This window comes from Crinia signifera, chromosome 4 (genome assembly GCF_055691185.1).
Source record: "Crinia signifera chromosome 4, ASM5569118v1, whole genome shotgun sequence".
In the NCBI taxonomy this organism is placed as follows: domain Eukaryota; kingdom Metazoa; phylum Chordata; class Amphibia; order Anura; family Myobatrachidae; genus Crinia; species Crinia signifera.
This window is the reverse complement of record NC_139220.1, coordinates 45,056,160-45,066,392: the sequence shown is the minus strand read 5'-3', so window position 1 is coordinate 45,066,392 and position 10,233 is coordinate 45,056,160. Positions and strand designations below refer to the sequence as shown.

The following is a 10,233-nucleotide window of genomic DNA, read 5'->3' as shown; positions in this document are numbered from 1 at the left end:
AAACAGGGAAAAATCTAAGCATGTGTACACAGCGCCTGTGGGGTTGCTGTGAATGCAGTGGATGTGGAGGGTGGGAGGCATCTTGGAAAAAAATGCTCAGTTACAGTAGCAGTACACATTTGGAAAGAGGAGTGGCCACGCCCATTTTACCCATTGCCACGCCCACTTTACCCGTAACATGTGTACTGATTTCTGCCCTTCAGATGTTGGAGGATATGACATATCCGATCAGGGTTGACTACCTGACCCTCTCCTTCAGGGCGGGATGTATTAATATACATCTCCGCCCCTCGCCGCCCAGCCGCCGCGATGCTACTGCATATGTACTAACATATGCGGCTAGCAACGGGTTGCGGTGACGGAGACCCCCGCGATACCTGTGTGCGGGGGTCTCAGTCACATCACGGCAGCTGTCAGTGTCCCCCTGCGTCTCCTCCTCCCCCCTGCAGCCGGATGTCCTCCCGGCTGTGACACCTGCTGGGGGAGGAGGAGATCGATGGAGGACAGGAGGGGTGGTCGCGCGGACGGCAGGCGGCGATAGAAGCCCAGAGGGTGGCGATACCCTGCCCGGCGGAGACGGGGCGGACGGGTAATGGTACATAGGAAAATGCGGTAAATCCCCTGTTTTACCGCATTTTCCCTTTAGTACATCCCGCCCTCAGGGAGAAAATGCTCTATTCCTGGACATCCCTGTTAATGTATGGGGGAGCTAGGTAATTGATAAGAAAGATGTTTCGCCACAGGTGATGGCAATCATACATTACCAGGGAAGTTCAGTGTAGTATATAAAGACACAACATCCTTTTCTCCCTGAAGGAGAGGGTCAGGTAGGCAACCTTGACATATCCAGTAAGTACCCTCAACATTGCGTTTTCTGCACAAATATTTTTCAATACAAAAAGTTAATTCTGTTAATTTTGTACAACATGGGTTAAAGCAAGTTCCCATTAATCCGACTATTTATTATCCTCCCTGGCTCCCTCCAACAAACCTATAAGCAACACAAATGTTGTCCATGTTGCGCTTTTACAACTGCTAATAAAGTTTATTGAAGTGATAGGGCAAGTAGCCAGCCAATAGCATCGGAGAATAACGTTGCTGGCCAATAGGACTGCAGAGTGCGTCATCACACGTTGACAGGGAGTAAGTTCCGGAAGTTGGGTATTCTTGCCCACAGGCATTGACTGGCAAAGATTTTGTGGTAGTCGTGGAATATGGAAACGCTGGAGCCGGAGCGGGCCGGGGTTGCGGGAGAGAAGGAGGACGACGAGGGGGAGGAGGATTTCTGTGACTGCGTGGACGAGCCCGTCCGACTGAATGGAGCCTCGGAGCAGGCAGCTGATGTACTGAAGGCAGATGAGGCCGGGGCGGATAGTGTCAGTCACGGCACTGGAGCAGAGGATGACAACGGAGGCTCTGTGGGTGGCGAGGAGGCCGCCGCAGCGGCGGCGGAGGAGGAAGAAGAAGTGGAGCCAGACGAGGAGGCGCTGCTGGAGATGGAAAAGGAACTGAGCGACGAGCAGAGAGAGGTGAGGAGGGCTACATTAGTGAATTAGTAATAGGGTGGGTGAATGTCCAAGGCAGTTATTTGGGTATATCATTGGGCAAAAAGTGGTTGTCAAGAGAGAGTTGTGAGGTAAATATGTAGTGAGAGGGTATATTAGGATAGTTGTTGGGGAAAGTAAGTGATGCATGGGATTGTATATTAGATATTGTTGTAAGTGATGTTAGAGTATACTAGGAGAGATGTTGGGGTAAATCTGATATAGGGATAAAGTCACATGATAGGCGTTTGGGTGAATAAGTTATATGAGAATCAGGCCAGGTGTTGGTGGACTAAGTAATATTAGGTTAGTATGGTATATAAGGAGAGGGTTGGGTAACAGGAAAGATGTTGGTGTGAATATGTTTTAGTGATCCCTTCAGGATCACGCTGGGGAAAGGGGGCACTTTGAATTCCGCGGCCCGGGCCCACCAACATCACTTATGTGAGCATGCCAGCAAACCTACCCACGTCTCTCTTGTGGGCGTGCCCAGCACCTACATAGGCGCTGTGCATCCCCCAAGCGCTCCAGACAGCGGCGTCCTGCTAAAACAGCCTAGAGCTAACACTGTTTTATCATGGTAGAATTAGGGGGATGGGTGTCAGCAGATGTTTTGGGGTGGTCAGGGGGTGCCTGAGAGAGAGAAGTTGGGTAAATAAGTGATATGAGTATGAGGGGATCTCAGGAGACAGGTGTTCAGGTGTATAAGTGGGTGTCAGAGTGAATATACGATGTGGCATCAGGAGTGATGTTGTGAATCTATGATATTAGAGAAGAATGTGGGGTGAGTGGATGTATAGAGGCAACTGAGAATGAGGTTCTTGGTGTATGGAGAGCATTTTGACAACCCAGCTATTTATGTTTACAATATCAACTAATTAAGATTGCAACTGTTAAAGAACCTAAACCTCGGTAAGTCAGATTAGGTGCATATTAGTAACAGGTTACAGTTGTTTAATGCCATACTCTCCTCTGTATTGTTAAAGGACAGAAAAAAAGAGAGCACTTGTTTAAAAGAAGAAGGAAACCAACTATTTAAAAAAGGAGGTAAGCATAGTCTGCTTTACTGTGAGAGATTGATTAAAGGCTTTTGCTTTAAAGGTCTAATCATGAATCAGTGAACCAGAGCAGCTGCTATGTACCATTTTATATAATGCATTTGATTCATTAATAGACCCCTTTCGTCTTTTATTCATTAATAGGACGTATTTTAAAGTCCATTTACTTTTTATTTTGTACTACTCTTCAGATTATGTCGCAGCTGAAGATGTCTATTCTCGAGCACTTCAGACATGTCCAGCATGTTACCAGAAAGAACGATCTATTCTGTTTTCCAACAGAGCAGCTGCCAGACTAAGCCAGGTAATCTGTTCATCATATGTCGCTCTCTAAACAAATTGAAGCACTGCATGCTGGAATTTATCATAAAAATATTCGATTTGGGGTGCTCTGTGGTTTGTGACCGCATTGTTTAAATCTAAATCACAGGGGCTCTGCACTCACAAAATTAACAATAATAAACCATGGAGATTTAGTTCATGTATTGATCAATGCGTTTAAGCCTGCAGCCCCCCTTCATGGGACCCCACTTTTCTGCAGGTCCTAACACTATTGCTCAAAGTAATTACCATAAACATAGCCATCACATTAATGTTAGATTTCAGTCATGCTATCTGGTCTAATGCTCACTATGCTTTTTAAAGGTGAGACAATTACCAACACAGGTAGCCCAGCGATGAGGTAAACAACGCCCCATCAGGGTGGCTCCCCGCCCCTGTGCACATAAGGTGAAATCCATACACAATCACTCACCATCAAATGGTTTTCTTCATTCAATGGGCTGTAGGGAGATCGGATATGCTGCGTTTTCTAGGGCTCTCCCAGAAAACACCCGGGTATTGTGCACAAATGCTGAAAATCGAGTTTCGAACGGCCAGCAATAAAAATCGCACAAACGGCTCGCCCATACGCAATACGATCTGTGTGCATGGGCGGTCGTTCGAGTCAATTAAAAATTGTAAATGTGCATTTGAGCCCCTGAAACATATCGAATGAAAGTTATTGAAATGTCATACCACTTATAGAGACATTTGTTACCCACTACTATAAGTTAACTGCTGGATAAGGTATGTATTATGTACTCAGTGGCATGACTGCTTACATGTATTATATTCACTAGCATTGACTAGGGGGCCTGTATTAAGTATTGTTACTGATTCAGTTCAGGCAATGCATTTCCTAAAGGCAGAGCAGTCTTTATTGAGGAAAAGGTATGCAGCAAGAGACTTGTGCCAGGCTTCTCCCACCACATGGCAGAAAAGGGATAGGTGTATGGTGATGTAACGTGGTGGGGCATCAATGTTTCCTTTCATTGTATTTACTTCTTGCTCTGTGCCTGTGTTTTATAGGATAAGAATGAACTTGCCCTGAAAGACTGCACCAAAGGTGAGCTATTGGTTTGTCCCACCTTCAGAAGCCTTGAATAACAGACTCTGGCAAACAATACTTCATGTTGTTTCTGTTTGTACCAATTCTAGCAATAGACTTAAATCCTGACTATATCCGAGCCTTACTGAGGAGAGCCGAGCTATACGAGAAGACTGATAAACTCGATGAGGCCTTAGCAGACTACAAATCGGTTCTGGAAAAAGATGTGTCGTGTCAGAAGGCCAGAGAAGCCTGCATGGTACAGTGTACTTATTACTTCATGCGCTCGCTGTAATACAGTGTAAACCAGGGTCCCGAAACCTGAGCACCCCAGCAGTCGTGGCATTACAAGTCCCAGAATGTCATGCCAGGTCACCTGTTCTTGACCTAATGTGCTGTAATGCTACCCATTGACCATCTTAAGGTATTGGCAGACACATTGCAATTTAGCTATCAACCGCAACTGACACAAAGTGGGTCATGAAGCAGACAGAATGGAAGCCATTAGTGTGGGTGGCTGATGAGATTATATAGCCTGACACATAATGTGTATGGTCACATTCTAGATGTAGGTGCTGCAATAAATACACAAAATAAGTGATGGTTTTCCTAGTATTCTGGGGATACATATCTGAGACCAGGAACAGTATTTATTTATTACCAGTTATTTATATAGGGCACACCTATTCCGCAGCGCTTTACAGAGAATATATGAATATTCACATCAGTCCCTGCCCCAGTGGAGCTTACAATCTATATTCCCTACCACATGTACACGCGCGCACACACAGACATTCTAAGGCTAATTTGGTTGGGACCCAGTTAACCTACCAGTATATTTTTGGATGGTGGGAGGAAACCAGAGTACCCGGAGGAAACCCACGCAAGCACAGGGAGAATATACAAACTCAGCACAGTTAGAGCCATGGTGGGAATCGAACCCAAGACCTCAGTTCTGTGAGGTAGTAATGCTAACCATTACACCATCCGTGCTGCCCCAGCAGCAGCGGGTGTGGTATAGAAGATGTCTACGGCAGTGTCTACGTAGGTTGACCCCATATGGTTGACATGGAAAAATGTATAATGTACACAGTGGGTAAGGTTGACAGGGTCAAAATGTCGATATAATGGTCGATGCAAGTTTCTTGTTTTTTGGTTGTCATTTTGTATGTTTCATCATATGTGACCAGTCAGTGGAAATGTGTACCAGGGCAGGTTACTATTCCGATTGTAGTCCACGTAGGGGTTCCGTATGATTTCACAACAGTCAAAATGCCGATATTATGCCAACATGGTCAAAATGCAGACATTTTGGCAGTGCCAGTATTTTGACCATGTCGGCATTTTTAACGTGTCCGTTCCCTAGGCAGTTAGGCAGTTCCCTTAGAGTCAAAAAGTGGAAAAGAAAAAAGAAAGCAGCGCTAATAAAAATGATCTGTAAACCATTAAAAAAATTACACAGTATTACGTGCACATTTCAAAAATTCAATAAAATCACTAAGTGGTATATCACAATGGTAAAATTCATATGGACCCAGTGTTCATCAATATAGTCACCAATTTGATATTTGTGAGACCTGCACTGATCCGGTGATGATTCAATTGGAGTCCTTAAAGCCACTGATGGTATCCTGGTTGTCACTTATGGCCTTTTTCCAATAGCAGAAGATGCAGTTTTTAGCCAACTCTGGAAGCCTCACAGCAATGTGTGATCAGGTATCCATGATGGAATGGGCATAGGACTTCCAAAGGTTTATAGCTGGAATCAGATGAATAAGCAGGTAGATAGGGTCTCTTGATGAGAGGGAACAAAGTCCAATCCACACTGGCTCCAAGTAACACCAACGCGTTTCGTAGTCCAACTTGCGTCTTATCATGTAGCTGCTGTGACTATTGTGTATGATGTGTTGACCATGTTAAATTATAAAAGTGAGATCTAAAAGCCGTTTACCTTCTTTCTCTTGTAGCGATTACCCAGACAGATCGAACAAAGGAATGAAAAACTAAAAGAAGAAATGATGAGTAAGTAAAAAGAAGTGCTTGTATGGCAGATGTCTGTCCTAGGAACGGGACACCTTCATTAGGTCGATACAATTTGGGTCGATCACTGAAGGTTGACACAGATATGAGGTCAAAAGGTCGACATGGTTTTAACACTTTTTTTTTTTTTTTTGAGCTGATGCCCTACCATCCACTAGGGCAGTGGTTCCCAACCTGGGGTACTAGTACCCCTGGGGGTACTCTGCAGACCAGTTGGGGGTACTTGAAAATAATATTGGTAATGGCGGAAGATGCACAAAAGTATTTTGATGGCAGAAGAAGAAGTCCCATTGCTATGGAGAAGAACTATGTTGTGTCACTTATGGTTCTGTCTTCAGCCTCATCAGCGTCTCATTGTGCTTTTGCCTGACCAGCAATCCAATGGGAGCTTCCCATGCTGCCCTCAGACATCAGAGATCATCTGCCCTGCGCTGACATGGGTGGAGGAAGCAGCAGCATTAATCCTACAGGTGTTAGTGGGAACCCTGGAGACAATACACAGCCAGCGGCCAGACACGGAAGGGCATGATTCCTGTCTGCTGCTCCTTAATATAAGGACACACATACCGCTCACTTCCACTCCACTCATAAGTACTGTCTATATTTTAAATTGAGAGGTGGGGTACTCATCAATGAAAAGCCTAATCAATGGGTACGGGAGAGAAAAAAGGTTGGGAACCACTGCACTAGGGCATGGAGAGAGAATAGAAGAGTGTGCCAAGCGCAGCGAGTCATACCAGGGGACGTTGTGCACCGATACGGTGTAAATGTCGACATCCAGCACAATAAGTGAAAAACCCATGTCGACCTTCCCAATGTCAACTTAATGCATGTGTTGCCCTTATGACCCTGTCGACCATAGGCATATCGACATTTTCTCTGTGTTATCTTAAGGCCCGTCGACCTTCAGTGGTCAACACAATGTATGTTGGCCTTTATTTGGTCAACCTAATGACCCATACCCCTAGGAGCACTGCAGCAAACTCCAGCTCATGTTCTGTTTCCTGTATTCCTAGGTAAATTAAAGGACTTGGGAAACTTGGTTCTTAGACCTTTTGGACTTTCAACAGAGAACTTTAAAGTCAATCAGGACAGCAATACCGGCTCGTACTCCATCAACTTTGTGCAAAACCAGAACAATAACAGATGATAAGCATTCTACTAGTCCACTGATGTAAATGAGGGTGTTGCATTGTGTTTCATCGCCCTGCTGCTCCAATTAGTTTTTATGGTGTAGTGACCCGGTCACTGAATATAGCCTGCAAGTCATCTGTCTTTGTGAACATATTTATTCCCCTCTCCTGCCCTGTCCCCTCCCAATACTTCTATTCTTGGTTTCCATAAAAGTTTTTTTTTTTGATTGCATATGCAAATTTGTTTAACTTGATTGTCAGTCCCTTTTGTGAGTATATTATTCATTTAATCAGGAGAGGGTTCTTACTTAACAATTGTTTTATCCTTGTTTAAATCTGACCTATTGCACATCCAGTAATGGAGGGTTTTTTTGTTTTTGTTTTTGTTTTGTCTTTTTAATAAGGTTGAACAATTTTCAGCCTCTGACTCCATTGGGAATTAATGACCACACTGAAACGTGTGTGTGTGTGTTTTTGGGGTATTATGATTGGTGTGGTACATTTTATCAACGGTCTCAATGTTGACATTTGTTCATGATGTTAAAACTTGGGTGGCCAAACCACCGGAATTTGAATCCTGGGATTAGACTGCGCATGTGCAGTCTAATGCTGGGCAGCCTTAGAGCTAGTGCTCAGAGGCTGCTTGGCTTCTCCCTTCCCTGGCAGTGCGGCTCTGCGCAGCAGGACAAGGTCAGAGGTCACGCTGCTCAGACAAAGTAGCCTGCCTTCCTCCTCCTGGCTTTGTTAGTCTTGGGCATGCCCTGGCACTATCAGCGCCTCCGTCCTGGGTGGGTGTCTTGGGCCCGCCCACCCGCGCTGGCACCATCAGCCTGCCCGACTTCTAGTCACACCACGCATGTAAGTAAATATGCGGGACGGCCGGGGTGATTTTTTTTTATTATTATTAGGGGAGCCAATCCTGGGATTGGGCATTTTTCAATCCCGAATTCCGGGATTGGCATCCCTAGTTAAAACTAACCATGTTTACATTCACCAACGCTATTGTTATGTTGACACTCTAATTTCCATTGATTTCGGTCTGTAACCCTTATGAAAATGTCAACATTGTGGTGATGTTGACATATACTATATCAACATTTGAACCATTTTGCTAACCGCGTCAAAATTTGGACAGTTTTAAGCACATATTGATATGGTTGTGTATTTTTTTTACAACCATTTTTTTTTTCTGTTGCCAGAATATTGGTTTGTGACCTCTGCTTTGCCTGAGCGTTCTCCAGTATCTGTTTTATTTGGTATCTTGTTAAAAGATTGGAGAGAAATTTTAGGTGTGCCTGATTTGTTGCTCTGGAAATGAGCGAGGGGCAATAAATAACATTGTACCAGTCTAATATGGGGCTAGGTAATAAAATTAAAGGGGGGAATAAAGGTGAAACAAACTAGTTTTTAAACACCTACAAAGTATGAAATGTACCAAATAAGCACCTTAAAGAAAACAAAGCTTTAGCTTGCCTCAGACACTCCTCTGATATGTTTCTAGTATCTGTGTGCAACCGAAACACTGCCATCTGCTGGCAGCAAGTCAAGCTACATTTCTTTCACATATATATAGAAACACAGAGGCAATCACAAGTTAGCAGACTAACTTTCGAAGCTTTTGCATCGAGCTGGCTTAGCTAGTTGACCATATCTAATGTATGGAGCTAATTTTTATTCTAAAAGATATGAGAGAGTTTGTGTAACTAGCTTTATGTGAAGAAGAATAACATCAGTGTTCTCCTGCTTCTAGTCGCATGCATTACAGTTCTGGTGCACTGTCTTGTGGGTGGTCTCTGGTTTTGGAGAAAGAAATAAGAAATATTCACCGTATCGAACATTGTTCTCTCACAATAAGGTTCTAAAAAGTTTAATATTTCTTGTAAATCTTTCATTTGGATGGTGTGATGTTTCTTAGACTCACAATAATATATTATTGTACTGAAGGGTCCTACACATGCGCCAATAACAAGCTACTTCACTCAGACCGCTCTGTCTCTCTCAGCACACAGCGCTGCAGAGCGCCGTGTGCTGAGCGAGGTGTCAGGGGCAGTGTTCTCAGCTGAGAACACTGGCCCCGACCGATGAATAACCTGCACGCAGCCAACAGAGAACAATGCCCCTGACACCTCACTCAGCACACGGCGCTCAGCAGCGCCGTGTGCTGAGTCAGACTGCTTGTTGGCGCATGTGTAGGGCCTTTTAGTTCATTGATTAACATTCCTCTTCTCTTATCTACAACACTGAAAGAAGCAACAGGTGCTACATAACAACGTTTCGAAGCAAATAATATAATGCTTAGAACCGTAGGGGGTGGCAATTTACAATTTATTGATTTATTTACAGTGTCTTATATAGTGCAGCAGATTCCGTTGCGCTTTACAATAGTAGACAGTGATAAAACAAACTGGGTAACAACAGACAGACTTGGAGGTAGGAGGGTCCTGCTGCAAGCTTACAATCTATAGGAACATATTACCCCTTCTGTAATTCCCAGGTTATGTGAATGGGATGCAGTTAAGATCCCGGCGGTCGGGATCCCGGCGTTCAGAATCCCGACGCCGGAATCCCGACCGCCGAAATGCCGACACTTTCTCCCTCCTGGGGTGTCCACGACACCCCTGGAGGGAGAATAAAATAGCGTGCCGAGCGTAGCGAGGCACCGGGCCCGCTGCGTGGCGAGCGCAGCGAGCCCGCAAGGGGGGGCGATCCACGTCCCCCCCTTGTCGGCATTTCGGCTGTCGGGATTCTGAACGCCGGGATCCCGACCGCCGGGATTCAATACTGAATCCATGTGAATGACTACTAAATGCTGAAATATTTTGAAAGCTTGATGGAGCCTACGATATTATCTACTAGCTGAGGTACCCGGTGGTGCTCGGTTTTGGTTGTGCAATTAATAACGCAAACTTTATCCTTTTTTTTTTTTTAAAGCTTAACTGTTCGCCATGCCTATAGTGTGACCAGCATACACCTGACTTGTGAGCTGCTGTATCTGAGCACTTTTTTTTTTCCTAAACCCCATGTTCTCTACCCCCTTTTATGTTATGCAATGCTGCCATCTTGCATCCCTGACACAATTGCTCCAGGCA

General features: G+C 44.6%; 1 protein-coding gene across 1 annotated transcript; it reads left to right on the top strand.

Moving 5' to 3' along the window:
• Positions 1-1,025: 1,025 nt before the first annotated feature.
• Positions 1,026-7,393, top strand: TTC1 (tetratricopeptide repeat domain 1). Its single transcript, XM_083181689.1, has 7 exons — positions 1,026-1,529; positions 2,531-2,591; positions 2,794-2,906; positions 3,953-3,989; positions 4,082-4,230; positions 5,939-5,993; positions 7,028-7,393. The coding sequence occupies exons 1-7, from the start codon at positions 1,215-1,217 to the stop codon at positions 7,159-7,161; spliced, it is 864 nt and encodes a 287-aa protein (XP_083037815.1). The 5' UTR covers positions 1,026-1,214; the 3' UTR covers positions 7,162-7,393.
• Positions 7,394-10,233: the final 2,840 nt, after the last annotated feature.

What these genes read in the sequence shown, in the direction of transcription:
- TTC1 (XM_083181689.1), top strand. Translation starts at nt 1,215, where the DNA reads ATGGAAACGCTGGAGCCGGAGCGGGCCGGGGTTGCGGGAGAGAAGGAG. An exon ending in CCTGAAAGACTGCACCAAAG is followed by an intron (nt 3,990 to 4,081) that starts GTGAGCTATTGG and finishes TACCAATTCTAG; the next exon opens with CAATAGACTTAAATCCTGAC. An exon ending in AGGCCAGAGAAGCCTGCATG is followed by an intron (nt 4,231 to 5,938) that starts GTACAGTGTACT and finishes TTTCTCTTGTAG; the next exon opens with CGATTACCCAGACAGATCGA.